Below are 19406 nucleotides of genomic sequence, written 5' to 3'. Positions count from 1 at the left end.
CAGTGAAGGGCATCATGTGAGAGGGAGCCGTGACGCAGAGCCCTCCTCTCTGCATTGACGGGCGGTATAGAAAAAGCACCGGCCGGGGGAGGGAGGGAGGGTAGGGGTGGAGTGCGAGTGGTGCTGGAGGAGGAGGAGGGGTGGGGGTCCCCCACACAAAGCTGTCCCATCCCTATTCATCTCACGCTAATGGCAAAACAACACAGTGATTGTTCCTGGGGAGCAACGGTGCTAACTGAAAACGCGAGCGGGAACAAGCAGCATGTTGTTCCCGTGGGGTGCTGCTCTACGTAGATGTCAGATAATTAGCCACCCCCCCCCCTCCCCGCCTCCCTTTACCCCCACCCACTCCCACTCCACCCCCTTCTCCCCCACAGGCCCCCAGTGTGCACTCATCTGACACCCACTCACATCGCCCCCGCTAAGTCTGAGGGGTACCTGTGTCGCGCATTTATCTAACTTTTTAAATCGGCATGTGGATGAAGTCCTGGACGGATTCAGGACAGACGTGGAGGAGAGGGGCGAGGGCGGGCGGGGGGGGGGGGGGGGGTGACGAGGGCGGTGCAAAGACAGTGAGGAAGGAGGAATGACAACACAAAACAAGTGGAAAAGAAGAAGTAAATGTTCAAGGGAGAAGATGGACGACACGGAGGAGAAGGGTTTTCAAAAGGGACAAAAACTAATAATAAAAAAAAAAAAAGGACCCGGCTTCGGTCTGAAGATGCTGCTTTGCAGAAGTGGAACACAGACGCGATTCTTCGCGGCGCTTCGTCATAAGACAACACTGTCTGCGCTCATGAAAGCCACTGATCAACCTGTCTGCATTTTATACAAATCACTCGCCGCTGCTCTTTTACTTGAAACAATGGAAGTGCAAATTCAATTCTCCCCGTGGCCTAAAAGAGTCATTCTGTCCGATTTTAAAGACTCAAAGAAAGGCGGACAGAGAAGAGGCGATGCATTCAAAAAAATAAAAACAAACATCGCTCAAGTTTTAGTTTGGGTTTAAGAGTGCAAAGAGTTAAAAACCACCTCTAGGCTAATCCCTTCTAGCAGTTTTTTTCTCCCCCTGTCCAGCCCGTCCTCATGCTCTCCTCTCTCTCCTGCTTTCTCCCCCCTCCTCCTCCTCTTCCTCCTCCTCCTCCTCCTCCTCTTCTCTTTCTCCCTGCCAAAAATCATCCGACAGGAAAGGGGGGATTAAGTTTTTCCTACCTTGCTGAACAAAGAGCGCACAGAGTGGCCAAGGCGCTGCAGCCTTCTCTTTTCCCCCGTTCGCTTTCTTTCTTTCTTTCTTTCTATCTGTCCTCCTCCCTCCCTTCTTCCCTCCTTGTCCTTATAAGACTCCTCTCAGGTAATGGCGAACATTAGCGGGGACCACACAGCTACGAAAGCGGACTCGCGGGCCTTTGTGTCGCTAAACCGGCAGATCGGTTTTAATCTTGTTAAAATCGATGGCTGTCAGTCCGTATCTGCATCCCATAACCTGAAGCTGGAGTTTCATGTAAAGAACTCCTGAAATCCTCCCATCACTTCTAATTGAGATTTGCCTCTTTTTCTTTTTTCTTTTTAGCGTGACTGAACTTTGACTACAAACTCCGTCTTGAAATGCAGAAAGTTGGAGCTCCATCCAACGACAGACGGACCGACAGTGACTGATGTTCTGCTTCTTGTGCATGTGAAGTCATTTGATATGATGCAATCACACACAGGCCGTGTTGAAAGTGCAGTTTTTGGTGCCGCTCGACAGGAATTCTGGGTATTGTTGCCAAAAAGCACTTTTTCGCTGCAATCTCTGTCAGGCGAGATGAGAAAATGTGCTTTAAAAATGTCATTACTTCTATATATGTTGTCACCGTACAAGTTGTTGCTTCATGTTCCTGCACTCCAAGCAGCTCTGGATAAGAACAATCTGACCTCGATTGCTGTATTTCCTTAGGTAACCTCCAAGATGGCCTCCCCTTGCCCTGTCCGAGCTCCCAAACCGCACTAATTCTCCTCCCTGCAAGCACAGCCCGGGCATACGGCGTGCTTCGTTTAAGGATTAGCTCCCTAAATTAGATTATCTAATGGCATCTTAATGGATTGCTGACCCATTTCCTGCACAATGGCAACATGCGAGTCTGGCAGCGTTTTAATTTGGGGGCTAGTACTGAAGAGGCACAGCGGAGCGCTCCGTTTAAAGGGCAAGCGAGATAAAAGAGGAATCCCGCTGATTCCATCTATATGTTGAATTGTTTTTCGTGAATAATCCATCATGGAGGGGGGGAGGAGAATTGGAATTACTATCCCGTCTTTGTAACTAAATTAACTAAATTCAGTTGGGCTCTATTTCATCTGTGCTCATGACTGTACACTTGCATGTAGGAATGAGGAGTGAGTAAAGTAGGAGCTCGCGCTGCCGGAGGGGACATTTCTCTGCTACCTCCGCCGGTCTGTTAGGAGGCCTCTTGAAGGGGGTTCTGCTGCGCTCACGTGTGTTTGTTAAAGAGTTTGTAACTTCAGCGGGCACACACTGTACACACACACACACACACACACACACAGATGGTCTACACTTTCATGGAAAAGGGGAAAAGACGTAACAGGAAAAAGCTTCGCTCAGCTTGCTCGCCCTGCCATGGTGCAATGGTTCAGGTTTTCCCCCCAGAAAGGGAGAGAGAGAGAGAGATACAGTATGGAGGCAGAGGAGGTGGGGGGAGAGGGCCAGAGAGGGACTTTCTGTAACTTTAGGTTGACGAGAGTAAAGCATGACTTTAACATGAAGTCAAACAAAGCTGGGCTTGTTCAAGGGAAACATCCTCACGTGGCTGAAACGCTGACCTGACATGACTTCAGCTATTCCACACGGTGGCACTTTATTTGTTCTAATTACCTTCATCAAAGGTTTGTGGTAGGAAATGAGGACATTTAGTTTTGGCTGGGTGTGAATTCTTTGTTTCAAAACTAAAAAAAATACAAATTTGGATAAACTAAGGTCGACAAATTCATAGCAATCTCTTAAATATTGAGACAAACCAATCCATATGCTCTTTTTAAGATTAGACAGCTAAAATAAGACAAAAGTAAAAACAATACATCATAAATTACTGGGATGAATAATAATAAATCAATAAGTGTCAGTACACAACCACAATTCAGACAAATTAGATTTTTATGTGCATTTTTTTGTGAATTTCTAAGAAAATAGAACAAAGCTTGTAGTATATGCTGTTATTACTGTGTGTGTGTGTGTGTGTGTGTGTGTGTGTGTGTGTGTGTGTGTGTGTGTGTGTGTGTGTGTGTGGTGTAAGAGACACAGAGAGAGACGGCATGAAAGAATGAAAAGGTTACCTTTGCCAAGTAATCCCCAAAGTGTCGTCAGTGGCACTGGGGCCATAATGCCTGCCGTTTTGAGTCACGCTCCAGTCACACTTCCTCAGCTGTCAATTGAAACCTAGCAGTCAGTTCACTGGGCCAACACAACTTCCACTTCAGATCACACTACAACTCAACACTGTATACACAAATGCATGCAGAACAGCCTAAAGCAAGAGCAGCAATAATTAAAGGAAAACAAAAACAAAAACAAGACTCCAAAATGAGTCCTAGCTCTTACTGACAATGTAAAAATAGTGAATGGAATAAAATATTTGCTACGGGGGTGGGGGAGATAACAGTCAAATCAAAGCTATGGATAAAACACACAGAAAGAAAAGGCGTGCAATCACAGTTAGTGGTGACAGCTAACCTGCAAGTGAAACAACAACAAAAAACTGAGTTAGTTAGTCACAAGTGAGTGGCATCATATCGGTAGTTCATCCGTCAGTGGTTACTGCATTTGTAAGACGGTTAGCCAATGAAGCCATGCAATCCACCGGATGCATGCACCCTGTCGATAATCATTGCTTCACTGGGAGTGCACTTTCAGATTCAGGAAGGAGTGTGCATGCCCTCAAGCATGCAGACTTTTTTCATTAGCTAAACTGTTCGTATTGATTAGGGGGTCAAAATTACACTAAACTTAAACAGCACGCACACACACACACACACACATATGCGCGCGCACTCACCCCCCTCTACACACATACACACACACACACACACACCCCTCTTTAAGACACCGCCAACCGTACATACAGATTACAAATTACCGCAACAAAAACAGCCACACACAAACGGTGTCTCCTTTGCATGCATTATGCAAGCGCACGTGTCGGCAATCCAGCTGAGAGCTACCTCTGCCAATACCAACCTAACCTTGCCCTGTGGTCAACACATTCATTTGGTAATGCATCGGGATAAAACTGCACTGTTAGCACTCTGCGTGCAGCGGCAGACGTTTCGCAGAGGCTCTTAAGAGGGATTTAATCAGATATACGCATACACTGAATATTCAAAGCCATTTGCAGCGGTCAAGAAATGTGTTCTTTCTCCTCCGAGCACCTGGGCGGACACATCCGGAGACGATGATGGCTTCCTACTTAAGCCGCACTTAAATACAGCGCCGCGCCGCGGTTACGCGGCTTGATTTTTCTACCCGGGTAGGGAAAAAGGCGAAGTAGTGGAAAGAACCAGAGAATTCTCGGCCTCTCCAGGACGTTTCAACGGTTCATTATGTTCCAGTTTGATGTCCGTTTCATTTGATCAATAGCTGCTAAATTAGCACCATCGTAGGAAACAATGCATCTCGTTCCATCCAGTGTGTTGTCTCTGTGTTCGGGGGTGGTGGCGGGGGGGTTGGGCGACTAAGCCCCCACGCCGCTCTCGCGCTCTCCAGCCTGACAAAAGCTTGGAGAGAATGTGCGGGCCGGGCCAGACGCTCGGTGCCACCGCTCCTCGAGGGGCTCGCCATCTGTCCGCTGGCACCGGCACATCAGAGTGGCACGGGCGGCGGGGAAAAGGGGGACTGAGCCGGGGAACGTTAGCAAACAGATGCGGGCAGATTGTGGATTAGGATCCTTCCTTAGATAATACCAAATGACATCTGATCGCGGATCTTTCCCCGCGGAATGCTCGACGCCGGCATTCCCTCGAGGGGTTAACCAAGGCGAGAGATGAATGGAGGGTGTTCACACACTCGCTGCCTGGGAATTGTAGAGCAGGTGTGGGAGCGTGTGGTGCTGTTGTTTGGTTTTGGTGGGGTTTTTTTTTTTTTTGTTGTTGTTGTTTTTCAAGCCGACTGTGTGCGTCTGTGTGCGTCTGTGTGTCCAGGGACATCTACTTTAGTGGTGCCATATTTTCAAACTGCTCTGAAAAGTTATTCGATGGCAATTAAGTTGTGTTATAGTAATTAAAGAAGACAATAACCATTCAGTGTGTGTAATTCAAACAATGTACAATGATTCCAGCGTTCCACAAATGAAGATGAATCTGTTTTCCCTCTGTTTAAAGAAATAAACTAAGCGTAGCTCTGACAGCAGTAGAGCTGGATGCAGTGAAGTCTTGGCCTCAGACACACACAGACAGACACACACAGACAGACACACACAGACAGACTGAGACCACGTTTAAAAACCTGAAATCTCTCGCCATGTGCGCGTGCCTTTCTTTCCCTTTCCTACCGAGCCCCTGCGACAAACGGCTGCGACTAAAGAAGTGAAAGTGCGGGTGAGCCTCACAGATCCCACAAACTAAACGTCCCCATTGCCAGATGAGGACAATGACGGAGTATTGGGTGAAAGTGTTGGGACTTGGCTCGGTGTCGGACCGCGTCGCCGGGGCCAGACCCCAGGCCGTTAAAATCATACCACAGAAAACAAAAAACAACTGTGACAAGCAGAAGCATGATGAATCAATTGTAAGACTGTTTAGAGTTCTTTAAGATGACAAGAAGACTTATTCGTTTTGGATATAGCGTGGCTTTCTTCTTTACGCGTTTTACGCTCCCCGACTGTGAAAGGTTTGTCTTTGCTCGGCCTGAAATACTTTCTGCTTGGTCTTGATGGTGCAACAGGACCACACAAGCGTGTTTGAGGATAATTGGGGAATTAGAAATGACCAACAAAAAGGAAACAGCATTGTTTCATGGAATGATCATACTGATATGCTATCTGGCTGATTTAGCCTTCTGGGGGCCGAAGCTTTGGACAAAATTCAGCTGCTCAGCTCTGATCAGACTGCTGATGTGTGTGTAGTCACTTTGTGCCTCACTGAAAGCAGCAGCAAGGGAGAGAAACTGTGTGACATCAGCCAAGAGAAGCCTCCCTCTCCTCCTCTTCCTCCCGAGTGGAATAAAAGCATCCCATGACTGCTGACAAACATCCATCAATATTTATATATATTTGGTTTGCCTACTCTGAAAAAGGGAGGGGGGGCAATAAAAAGAAAGAGAGAAAAAAATGAAGAAAGGAGTGAGGAAACACAGGCCAGCTTTGTCATTTTCACTAAGCATAAAAAAAAAATGTTTTTTAAACGAGCTGAGGAGAAACCCGACGATCATTATGGAGCCGCGTGCAGATGCATTCAATTAGTTGTGGTTGGAAAAGCTTTGGCCTGAGACCAGCGCTTTCAATAAGACGGGGTGGGGGAGAGCGCTGCCTCCCGGTCCGACAACGCCGCATCACTCCGAACCTCGCCGACACTCACAAACACCCTCACGTACGCACACACACACACACACAGACACACACAGACACACACACAGGGAGACCACATCTGCCTTAGGACCGCTGCTGGGGCAACCGCGTGACGCCAATGATAAATATTCAGCTTGTGTACCCTAAATGAGTGTGCTGATTACATGTGCTGTGTGTGTGTGTGTGTGTGTGTGTGTGTGTAAAATAATGTGTGAAGGAAAGAGAGCCGAGCACATTACACTCTTGAAGACACCCACACGTCCCATCCATCTTCTGAGTAGTGACCACACAATGACAATGAATTTCCTGACTTTCTTTAAGAAACCTAAGGAGCCGGTCGTTCTGCTTTCAACACACACTCCAAATGATATCTTATATACATATAATACATTTTTGGAGAAACATATGCCTGGATTACTCACATGAGGTGAATTATACGCTGCTTATAAAGTGAATTAATATAAATATATATAAATAAATAAATAAAAAATGTATTAATTTAGGATCTTTCAAGAGTCGTAGGGAAAAAAAACTCCATCGGAAGTGTTAATAACAATAAAAAATTCCCAAACAGAACCGCATCGTATTTATTTTTGCGTGAAGGCTCAATCCTTTTGAGGTCTGAACACCGTGTTAATTCTTTGTGCCGGTAGTGAATGCTATGCTTGACCTCAGCCTACGAGTGCTCTGATCTGATCTCAGAAGCGCCGAGAGGATCAAATTCAGAGAGCAGGGATTTCCCATCCGATGTGCGGGGGAGGAGGAGATGGGGGGACAGAACATGAACGGATAAAGGGGGGGGGGGGCGGGTGAGGTGAGTTCTGGAGGGGAAGGGACGGGGAACGGGGAGGGGGGGGAGATCTCACCTGTTGCTGGTGGAGGAAGGCTGGATCTCTGGGGCTCAGGCCGACAAAGCGGTTGGCCGTCGGAGTGCCAGGGGCTGAGTAGCCTGGGTAACATGCCATCACAAAAAACACAAATACATGCTTGCGTTACAATTTGCATTTGAGGAATCCACACGTCGCTGTTGCTTTTATCCACAGTGGCCTGCCATCAGTCAACTTTACAAACAACCAACAGCGAAGAGCATGTGGAGTCCCACGAGGGTCAACTTTGGACACACTCCCATTCTTCAGTCATATGGACATTTTTTCCCATGAGATACTTTCCACAAATACTATTTTCTATTGTTGGGAGTGTTTCTTTTGTCATTTCCATTTTTTTTTGTCTAAACGTTGACTTCCAGTCACCCTGCTGCGATGACGTAGGTGTGTACTCGAGGTGTGCAGCAGGTAGTGGGTGTGGGTTTGCAGTGCCGGATGGCCCAGACTCACCTTCTGTTGACGTGGTGATGGGCTTGGTGTCTGGCATGGAGAGCGAGACGGGTCGCACGGCGCCGTGGTGTGGGGAGGGAGCCAGGACTGGGGTGAAGTGGCCCGGGACCTTTCCGACCTGACCACTGCTGTTCGGCTGCAGGTGGGGTACAGAGCGCTTCATTTAAAAAAAAAAAAAAAAGAAAAAGAAAGGAAAAAAAAAAAGATATATTCATGCAAAACACGTGGAGAGGCTTTGCTTCATCTCTGTGGTTCTTACATTCGGATGGTCATGAATTGATAATATTAATATCTGCTTATTTTTCAAATAAAGAAAAAAGAAATCCTAAAACAGGAATGGTTCATTTAGCACACAAAAAACTAGCAAAGCACTGCATTTTGTTTGGTCTGACACCAAAATCGAACCCTACGGGCGGACAGGCCAACTCTGGTCCAGTGACTTATGTTTATGAGCTCTTGTTTGCTCGTAAATGTGCAGTCGGGTAGATCTCAATAAAACAAATACAAGCATGTAACAAGCAACACTTTTCCAAAACGGTGAGCACTAAAGACGAAAACCTAATGTCCTCTCCTTGTTTCTGGGATAGTTAGTTCCTCTTAACGGCTCGGTTTGTCCTCACAAAACCAACAACAAAAGCTGACTGGACGGCTCGCTCGTGCACTCAATGCTCCATCTGAGGAGAAGATTTGAGTCCTTACATTCGCTGTGTTGTCACAGTTATTACTAAAACTCTGACGGGAGGATGGTGAGGGGTTCGTGAGGGGGGGGGGGGGGGGGGGGGGGGGGGGGGCGAGAGCAACAATAGAGCCTCAGTCACTTGCGATGGATTTCCTACATGATTTTAAACAATGATTTTAATGGCGCTCATAAATGACATTTAGAGGATTCGGGCATGAAAAGACTGCGCGAGCTGTGGAGCGACCCGTCACAATGGCGTGAATGTGCGGCTCCAGAGAGCGCGGCGGCGGGGACTATATATATATAGAGGAGGACATAAAGGAAGCTAGTGGGAGCTACTCTTTGCAGACGGCTGGAGACTGTCTGGGGCGTTCATTTCAGGGCCGCCCCGAGTTCAAAACTCAAACAGGCCTTTTTGGAAAAGAATTGTGTCCACAGGGTTCCCCTCCATGTGAATAGAATGTTTAATTAGAGTGTAATATAATCTGCGTTAAAGCAAGCATAAAAACATTCTGGCACTCGGCCATGGGATTATAAGCGCTGTGTTATTTGCTGAGCCCCCCCCCCCCTCCTCCCTCCCCAAACTGGTATCCAGCGTTCTCACTCGCCCGCCACCACCCCACCCTCTCTCTCTCCTTTCTCCAGCACCCCAGCAGAGGGCCAGTTAATTCTGCACAAGAGCCGGGCCCCGGCAACGGCAAATATTTACAACCTTTATCATTCCCCGCGGTTTTTCTCTAGAGTAACAACCCCCCCCCCCACACACACACACACACACACACACACCCTCCCACCCCACACCATACCCCTCTGGCTCGCTCCCTGCTCTGGAGATGGAGCCGTCTACGAGGCCTTTGTTTACAGTGAGAACAGCGGGGATATAAAACTCACATAAATATCACACGGCTCTCTCATCTATAGAGACGCCTGCTCTCTCTCCAACACACTGGCTGCAGTGTACGCCCAGAATATATGTATATCAATATATAAGAGCCCTGAGCGGTTTGATTTACTACGATGTCCTGATACAGTTTTGTATGTCACGTGTGACTGCCTATCGCAAGAGTTTGGTTGACTTCTTTGCGGAGACGTCGGGTTGTTGTTTTTTAGCACGGCTACAAATTTAAGGCAGAGAGCCTACTTTGACCTTTGCCAAGAGCATTATATCAAACAGAAAACATACGCTTCTCAGTCACATGAAGTGCTCTGCAAAGTTCAGTCTGGGGTTGTCCGCAATTTGAAACAGTGGTTTGATTGAACTTTGATTTAATTCACCGTGAATTAAACTAATTTGTTAACTGTGGTGTTTGCCTAATATTATTAATATGAACTTTGGTCGGGTTCGGGGCCTTAAAATGTGAGTTTGTGGTTTTATAATTTATATTTTTTTAGATGTTCTAGAAAGAAAAAAGAAGAAGAGAAAAAGCAGTTCAGTCTAATGACATAATGAAAGACCAGGAGCAAGTTTCAGATACAAGAGAGATCAAAACAGGATGATGTTTCTCTACTTGCAAATAGTCCAGTGAGGCAGTAATGAAATAATGACAAATGCATGCTATAATTTATCTCAGGTCAAATGGGAATAGAGCCGAACAAGATAACAAAAGACTACTTGAGGCCATGGAACTCTTGCCAAACAGTCTTTTTTTTCCGACTTCTGGCCAACAAAACGGATTCTCCGGAGACAAAAAAAAAAAAAATCACTGACCTGGCTGCTCTGTGGGCTGGACGGGTCGTATGACGGCACGTAGCTCTTGAGGGTATCGGCTGGGTTGAGGTGCGGCGGGTAGCGGATGGTGGTGTGCGAGAAGTAGGGCGACGGCGCCGGGGGCAAGATGGAGGAGGCCGAGAACTGCAGCGGCGAGTGCGGAGGGGGGCTCCTCGTCGATATAACTGCAAAGCCGGACGGACGGAAGAGTTGTGAGAGGACGACGAGGCTTCGAGGGTGCGCGTGAGAGTTAGAGTGAGCAGCAACTCACCACTGTGTCCTACACCTGTGAGGCCCGGGTGATGAGACTGAGAGAAAGTGCTGAGTCGTGGTGAGGAGTCCTGCGGGGAGGTGGGGCTGAACAGCGGCTTCTCTGGCTTCTTCATGGTGGGAGATGACATATCTGCTGGTGGGGAAAACACACACACACAAGCACACACGCACACACACACACACACGCGCACACACACATCAACACATGCTCACAGTCAGAACATTTCTACATGTCTTATTGATTATTTAGAGTCTTAAAAGTCTTTCATCAGTTCCCTTTTAGCATATTTGCACAGGACCAGATGGCAGAAATATTTTCCAGCTTCTGTGTCGTATTTAACAAAATTTTATTAAATTACATCACCAATGCACAAAAATATTTTTTTTTCCTCTTTTCTTTTTTGGCATAAATAGGTGTGTTGCTGAAAATGAGTAAAAAAAACCTTCCCCTCTAGCTTCCACTAATGCTTCCATTTCTCACGGAGGAAAGGAATTAAGTGCCAAAAATGAATTACGGTTGAAATTAAGCAGAATTTGATCTGCGTAGGATTAGTATTACCGAGGGCACCCTGTCTTTAGCGAATGTAGTAGACAAAGGGACCATGTATTTTGTGAATTAGAGACACCGCAAAGGGTCAAAATCACTCATCATCTCTGGAATCATAACAAATCTCTTGACATCCCGGAGAAATACGAGTCCTGTGAAAAAGCAGACGATTAAATCCAGCGATCGGAGGCACAGTTGAAAAGCAGCCGGTCGCTCAAATGGGATTTAAGAATTTTGAGACCCTCACGTAATCTTAAATCGAACATTACACTGTAACATCTGCTCGCCGCGGCCTTACACGGTGTCTGACAAGCTGTACTGTAATTCCCCGTGAACGATCCCGAAGGCTCGGCGGAAGACATGAGATTTGTTTTAAAAAAAAAATTTAAAAAAAAGGAGCGTAGTTCTTATGAACTCAAAGTATGCGCATAATCTCTTGAAAGTTGCACAATATTGCTCCGCCACACTTTCATGAGCAATGTTCTGCTGTCACGGCGGTGAGGTTTTCAATTTTCCGTGGTAAGACAAGGTGTCTGGAGGGAGCGTGATAACAAATAGATGCGAGAGGCAACGGCCGATGTCTGCTCCGGCTTCCTCTATGAACATCCGTCAAGTGCTTCTCTGGTCTGTCACAGATTCTTTGGGCGTATAACTTTTAAATCATCCATATCTCCCCCCCCCCCAAACTCAAAAATAAGCTATATAAACCCTGTTGCTGAGGCATTCCCACAGTGTCAACCACCTTTTCCCTCCTCCGACATGGAAGGATCCACCCGAGTGGCGGGTACAATCCCTCTTCTCCGGAGAGAGAGAGCGACAAAGGTGGCTGGAATTCAGGGGGATTTCCCAGTCTGAGGTTGCAAGAGGATACAGGCTTAAGTGCTTTAATTTTTGTGTCAGAGGGAGAAATACCTCTGAGAAGATTGATATCACTGCTAAATGTTTCCAAGTATAAATAGGAAATATTTTCTGTGGTGATGGCATTCAGCTTTTCCTCTCTGGTGCTAATTAAACCCTTCAGGGAATCGACTGAACCGCCTGGGGAAATTAAACTGGACAATGAATTACCAGAAACAGTTTAAATAGTGTAAATAAAAAGTCCAAAGTGATTATTTAAACCAGTTGCAAATGTGTTCGTTCACATAAAAAAAAAAAAAAAAACTCAAAAAAAAAAAGTCTTAATTCCTGCAGTACTTTCCCTAATAAAAGAAAAGAGAAACAGTTTCTTCTTCTACATGGAGAGGTTTTGTTGAGCGAGAAATGGCCGCTTGGCACTTGGGAGGCCTCATATGGGTTTAATATCACCCCACTTCTCATTTATTCTCCCCTGACAGAATAATGGCTGTCTTCGTAGAGTTTCCTACCCACTGCTTTCCCTTTCTCCTCGCCCCAAAGCGTCTAAGTTTACGCACAGCAATACTCTCAGGCCTTGTGCAGAGGGACAGGCTACATATTCCCGTTCCCACATTGGGCTGCGGTTGAATCCCACCAGCGCTGAGTCGCATGTGTGTCAGCTGGCGTTTTCCTCCCTCAGCCTTCCTACTTATTATATTTAAATTATGAAAAAAAAATAGGCCTGTGTAGAGAATCACAACAAAAGGGGGTTTATTAAGTATAATTATGATTCAAGAGTCAGAGAAAAAATAAAGGTGGGACATTTCACTTCAAATCACTTTGTTTCCTACCACTTCAAATCCAGAGGCGGTGTGCGGGCAGCAGAGTGTAGAGAGAAGTCAGCAGAGAGAGAGAATGATCCGGAAACACGGGACAGTGAGGCCTTAATTAAAAGGGTGACGGGCTCCGCTCTGCACCAGGAGTAACACCACGTAATGAGACATGCGAGCCGTCCCGGGAGGATCTCGCTTTCTCTCTCTCTCTCTCTCGCGAGCGGGCAGGACGGCTTGTTTTTTCTGCTCTGCGCAGCTCTATCTTTTCCTTTTTTTCCCCTCCCACATCTAGTAAGCCCAATACATGAGCTCATTAGGTGAGCTTTAGTTCGTAATTCCCTTCAAACTAGCCCTGTGCCTTTTGAAAGTTGGCACGCCATCACCAAAAACTCTGCTGATGGGGAGATTCCTCTCAAGTTCAGCCAAGATGCATGGACTGATTTCCTGATGAAAAGTCATCCGACACGTTCGCCCCGCGGGTCTAACAGCTCGGCATGAGGTTTATAAAAAAAAACGGCATGTCTCTATACAAGCCTCTCACGTGGTGCTTCGGCTATCTGCGCATGAAGAAAAATGATACGCCCAACATTTGAACACTCAAAATGATCAGAGCGCCGGGATCGCAGTTGTGAGTTTCGGCTGGAACAGTTTGTTCTCAGAGCGGAGTCCCCGCACGGTGGGATCCAATGTTTCCTTTGTGTAAGCGACAGGTGCGAGCGCGTACAGATTTACATTCAGACAGCGGTTCAAATGGGTTCAGACATTTATGTGACTGGCGATGCCTGGGGCTATCTCTGTCATGGTATGTATTTTAAGAGGGTTGAACCGGTTCACGAGCAGAGGAACCAGATGCAGTTCCTCCGCGGTGAAACGGGTGGCGGCATTGATGTACAGTAGCTTACGACGAGGCGGAGCGTGAAAGAGAGTTCAGCTGTTAAAAAACAGCGTGAGGCGCTCGCTTTGATCGAATCTATTTGCATGCGATGAGGGCGAAACGAGTAATGCTCGCCGAGCGCCCGTTAAACTCTGTCAACATGCTGCTGTGCGGCGGCGAGCCGCGCCAGACCGCGGTCGCACGCGGGCTGCTCGGCTGTTTTGAATGCGAGGACGTGACTGACAAAGGGCATCCAAGCCCGGTTGAAAAAAAGGGGGGTCAAACCAAAACAGGAAAATCACCTCCTTCTCGATCGTGCCAGTTGGCCCGGCTGCTGGCTGGCGAGCTGGGTGACGAGTAGAAGTCCGGTCCCGTCGGGCTGGTGTCCATGTTCTCCTCCATGTTGACGGTTTTGGGCCTTTTGCTGTGGGACATGGGGCAAGTTCATGGTCATTGTTCTGGTATTTACGGATCACAAAATGGCGCCTGTTCGGATTCGGGGCAGTTGGTGTCAAATGTTTGCCGCAGGTTAACCCGCATTGTGCGAAGGTTTATGAAAGGGACATTTTGAGAAATACACATATTCACTATGTTGGACAAGAGGATTGATACCACTCTCATATCTGTATGCTAAGGAGATGGTTCGCATAGCTCAGCATAAATCCTAGAAGCGGCATTTTTTCTGTCTTGATAATAATATACAATATCACCGCGATGACAGAAAGCCCCCCCCGCCCCCGCCCCAAACGTCGCTGCTGTGGCCTCCACTGACCTGCCGGGAGGGGAGGACAGGGAGCGGTGCAGCCCCACGCTGGAGTTCAGGTCATGATAGTAGGGCTGGCTGGGCATGTCGGCCATGGAGAAGTTTACCGCAGCACCGTGGGTGATGGGCACTGCAGAGGACACAGAGGAAACAAAAGAGAGACAGTTACTCTGTAATCACTTGCAAAGAAGGAGTCCGATGTCAGCAGCGTTGTCAGACCTTTCCCTGCACTCGCATCTGGAGGCGCACAATTAATTGCACGATAGCTTGACTGACTGTTATTGACGCTTTGTGTTTAGAGGCCCTGCGTATCAAATTAAGCGCTCCCACTTCACAGGTTAACTGTCTGACCATCACGGGCGTTTTCTGCTGAGCACTCTGATTAACAAGTCACCGCTTCCCCGATGCGGTTGTGGCTGCAGGTAAGGGCGCCTTCACAAGACTGTTTACAGGAGCTGCTGAATTACCACGAAATATGTAAATGTATCGCAGTACGTCAACGGTGTTTAATCGCTAAAAGCACCTAAAGCAGGCAATTGTGTTGCTAAATTGACTCATTTGTGATGCATTAAAACTTGAAACCGGATTCACAATCACCAACATGTTTCCTCCTCTTCCCTCTGGTCCAGAATAACACTCAGCAGTTTCCTCACATGGTGATTTACAGTGGGAAAGGTGTTGTTTTTCTCACTGCGGTCAAGGTGAGGGATATTGTTTCAAGGGGAGGCCGCGCCAGTGTTTACAGAACAAAAGGAGTTCGCCGCCCATCGGCACTCTCTCGCTCCCCTCGCTCCCCTCCCCGCGCCTCTCGCCCTTCAGTGTGAGCCTGCGGCCCGAGCGGTCGGTCGGGTTTGGAGTCGATGAGAGGATGGAGTGTGTGGCGCCGTCTGTTGTGGTCTGAGGTTCACCACTGGCACGATCCCTCCGCCAGCCTCCGCCCTGGCAGCCCACTGCAGCCCTGGCAAAGGCCCCTACCGCTGCTACCCATACCGAGCTGTCTGTGCAGGAATGCATCCGGCCCGAGGACGCCGAATACAAGGCCATTGTTTGTGTTTTTTTTTTCTCCTTCTTCTTCTTTTCATTCATGGATGGAGGATACCCCCAACCATTTCTGTCTGTGCTGGTTTCTCTTGACTGTCTCTCTTCTTGGCACTCGGCGCCCTGCCTGTCATCTCATTTCATACGCTGAAGAAACTGTAAATGAAACAATGACGCTGCATTCGCCACACAGCGCTTCTCCTCAGCAGAGTACCGTGTCTTGCTGTATGAGGCAGGAGATGGTGGGGGGAGGGGAGGGGAGGGAAGGGGGGGATGTAATGTTTTATCTGCCCGTGCATGTCCACATTTTCCGTTGACAAAATGTCTTTACACTTGCGTTGGAGGCTCCTGTTGTATTAATGAGTGTCCCCGTCGAAATGCTGGATCGCAAGTCAGCCTTGAACTCCGCAGCCCCCTTTGATGGACTTCAAAGAATGTCTCAGCAGCCCGGAGAGTCGGGAGAGAGGAGCGATGACGGACGAGCGGCTGCTTAGATATCTTCCCAGGGAGTGACCGGCTGAGTGAGTGACAATTCCTGTGTGTCCGTCGACCTTTTCAAAATTCCAGCTCGACTTCAGTTGGCTTTAGTGAAACCGGGCTCGGTCACATGAGAGCGAGCGCGCCGGCGCAGCGGCCATCTGGTCAGGGGGCAAATTAAACACCAAACAAAAACACAGCCTTTCAAAGGGTAATCTGTCTCGGAGCATCGAAATGAGTAGGTTCTGCCTTTCAGAGTTGATGCACGAGACAGCACAGACAACCTGGTCCGTGTTTTCGACATCAGAAGCACTTTGGCACGCCAGGTGAATGGAAAACAAGGTCAGCGTTAAACACTATTTGTTGCTCTAAACCCACGAACGTGGACCAAAGCAAAGTTGGGAGGATTTTACTATTTTTTTTTCCTGGATTTATCTTTACTCAACTCTAATTTGGTGTATAAATTGTGAGAGAATTGTGACAAGAAATCAGAATTTAGTGAATCACAGTCATGTCCTACATGACAGCACTCACTCTGAGTCTCATACATAAGACGAGGAGACTGGTACACACACACAGACGGCATAACACCGGCATGTTTCTCTTAAACACAGGTTATGGAGGGTGACTGGAGTCGTTGTGCACCGCAGGCATGTTCCAGAGCTGAAGTACAGGAAAAGGGCACCTTGGGGCGCCCTCAGTTATCAAGAGGACCGCTGGAGGGACAACCGTTTAACGGCTTTGCGGTGGGCGGACATGTCTCTACAGATGCACGCAGGCTCATACAGTCGAGCGCTGCCAAGCAGACCGGACAAACCGGATCTGCCGCAGACACTGCAGTCGTATGGCGGATTTCAACAAATACACAGAGGCTTTGTCGAAAAAAAAGCTGCAAGTTACAGATTCTGTTTATGTGTCAACACGCAAACAAGGGAAACAAAGGCAGAGCTGAAGGTGTTTGCCGCTTTCCCATTAGACGTCTTCTCAGGGCTGTGTGTGCGTGTGCAGGCTGTGATTGATTGACTTCTCCCTGACTCTCATATTAACTGGGTTGCACCTGTTAGGACAGGGAAACGTACACCTTCAACATTCCTGTAAGTGCACAGACTTTGTCCTGATGTGATTCCCAGCGAAGCTCCGCCCATCGTCAACGTGAGCAGAAGTGAAGGAATACCTGAAAACACCTGTGTGCGTGTGTGTGTGTGTGTGTGCGGGGTCGTTGTGTACTTACTTCTGGACACTCGCACCAGTTCTGTAACACTGAAGACTCCGGATTTGATGAAGCTGTCCTCCAAGTAGACTGTGGACACAGAGAGACAGGAAATCATTATCACGGGCGAGCTTATTATTCATGAACACGTTCATACCGCTTGAAAAATACACTTAAAAAGGTTCTGTGGAACGTGAAATCAACAGAAACATTGAGAAAAAATGTAAAAGAATAATATTTTCTGTCTGAATGAAACCCGTAAAAAAACATGTTTCTTTCTATTTTGTGCAACATTTTAGAGTTAGGCAGAGCACAAAGGTCACACACTAACAGGAGGACTGAGATACGCCAAAGACAAGACAAACACGCAGGTACAGACCAGCACACAGGGATCTCAGCACTGTCATCCCATAATATTTTTCAAAAGTGTTAAGGGGGATATTTTATCAGTGTCTTCTCCTGAGCCGAACACTTCATCAAGTATTTTTCACGACTGTCTTTCTGTCGTCGAAGGGTCTAGGTCGTCTGTATTTGATCCTATTTCCATGAGATTTGATCTGTGGATTGTTGACTTGAACATAAGAAAGAAAAAAAAAGTCAGTTACTGCGCTGGTTTTTCAGTTGAAGTGTATAAATAAACCGCAGCAAGTCGTTGTGTGCATTGCAGTAAAGAGTGGCAGGACAGGTGTGTGAGGAGGAGGGAGTGACATGTGGACTCAAACTGGAAGTACAACGAACGAGCCCACGCTGAGCCCCAGGCCCTTCAATCAAATACACATGACTGTCAACATTGACACGGTCATGCCAAAACAACTTATCACACCGAGAAGGATCCACCTCAAGGACTCATTAACTGCAGTATTCGTACAGGAAGTACAGTTCTAACGCGACGCCAAAATGTGTTCCTCCCGTCTTCCGAGGAAGTAGTTTAAAGCCAAATAATAACAACGTATATTGTTGACAGTGTTCTGTATGACCTGCCCAGGGATCAGCAACACTAATCGGAGGCTATGAATCAAACACGTTAAATAGCCAGACAGGTTATTGACACCCAAATGACCCGGGCTCGGCTTTGATGCAATGCCAAGAGGCCCCGTGGCCGTGCCAGAAAGATAGGCGGGACGGCTCGATTGGCACCTCCAAAGCCTCATGCCTCCAGTGAGCCAACGGCTTTCGCAAGGGACCGTGCCACTGCCGAGGGCCTCCGAGGCTCCAGTCATTGGCTCGCCAGCATGTTTTCCTTGGCACGGGCATCGGCAGAACCAGCTCTTGAGGTAGACAACTAATTATACTTCTCAAAGTATTTTCATTCCGATGCCGCGACGTCACAGCGCAGGTCAGTCCCAGGGATCGGCAGCGCTGTCGGAGAGTATTCCCTGCAGCTGGCTCATGACGCACTCAGCTGCCAGCCAAAGGTGCAATCTCCTGTAACGTCTTCACACCAGTTTTTTAGTGCCTCCGCCTTTTTTTTTTTGGAATGTCGCGTTTGATGTTGCGGCGAGGATGACGCCGATTCAAATTTGATGATCCAATTTCCTTTTATCCCTCCTCACCGCATGCATAGTTGAAAACCACGGCCGGAGCCGGGGGAAGGTGTCAAAAATGTCAGTTTGGGTGATCTGGTTTGGTACAGATAGCCTCTTTCATGCAGTCCAATTCACAAAATCTGGTTTTGTTGTTTCAAAGGCATTGCATGGTATGAACCTAAGGCAGTACAGTACAGTTTTCGGGGGGGGGGTTATAGGAATTTTCTATGGTGTACGTAGGCCGCTGTACAGAGGGCAAGCTGCAGAGGAACAATAGAGCGATGACAGGAGGGAGGAGGGAGGACGACTGGTACTGTACATACCTGGAAGAGGGTTCTTGCCTGGCTCATTGTTACTGGGACTTCCTGACTGCTGCGAGTCTGCAAACACACAGAGAGACGGGAGGGGGGGGGGGCTTAGTAAAGCAGGAGGACATCTTACTGAAACACTGGTTTCTTGTCAGCATTGATTATTTCTCGAAAATATCACCTGGTGGCTGGGTGAGGGCACTGTATCCTGTAACTTGTAATTAAAAACTAAGTGAATCAGAAGTTTAATCTGATTTACAGTCGGTCTCCCCACAGCCACGGACTCACGGAGGTCAATTAAAATTAAGAAACAACTTCTGTCAAGACACTGAACAAGACAAAGTGCATTTCAGGGGGGACTCAGGACTTCCTGGTGCGTTAATGCTTTTCCTTATCTACCCGTCAAGGCGAGCATACCCACTGTACATTAAACAAGACAGTTTTGTTT

At 47.6% G+C, this 19406-nt stretch overlaps 1 protein-coding gene across 11 annotated transcripts in view; it reads right to left on the bottom strand.

Annotated features, from left to right (window-relative positions):
* Positions 1-19406, bottom strand: part of LOC137792018 (nuclear factor 1 B-type-like) — a 63919-nt gene that overhangs the window by 6510 nt on the left and 38003 nt on the right. For 2 of the 11 annotated variants that reach the window (XM_068587372.1, XM_068587370.1), the window contains exons 3-11: positions 18974-19030; positions 17146-17214; positions 14409-14529; positions 13939-14060; positions 10547-10681; positions 10276-10460; positions 7889-8045; positions 7421-7503; positions 3331-3419 (exon numbers count right to left, since the gene is read on the bottom strand). In XM_068587372.1, coding sequence (XP_068443473.1) covers positions 3331-3419; positions 7421-7503; positions 7889-8045; positions 10276-10460; positions 10547-10681; positions 13939-14060; positions 14409-14529; positions 17146-17214; positions 18974-19030 — 1018 coding nt within the window. The remainder of the gene's footprint in view (positions 1-3330; positions 3420-7420; positions 7504-7888; positions 8046-10275; positions 10461-10546; positions 10682-13938; positions 14061-14408; positions 14530-17145; positions 17215-18973; positions 19031-19406) is intronic. The other 9 variants (XM_068587373.1, XM_068587371.1, XM_068587376.1 and 6 more) reach the window with 7 other exon arrangements.

This window comes from Clinocottus analis, unplaced genomic scaffold, assembly GCF_023055335.1.
Source record: "Clinocottus analis isolate CAN_PGR_092001 unplaced genomic scaffold, fCliAna1.0.p SCAF_21, whole genome shotgun sequence".
NCBI classification, from domain to species: Eukaryota; Metazoa; Chordata; class Actinopteri; order Perciformes; family Cottidae; genus Clinocottus; species Clinocottus analis.
The sequence above is the reverse complement of the archived record's forward strand: the minus strand, read 5'-3'. Positions and strand labels throughout refer to the sequence as shown.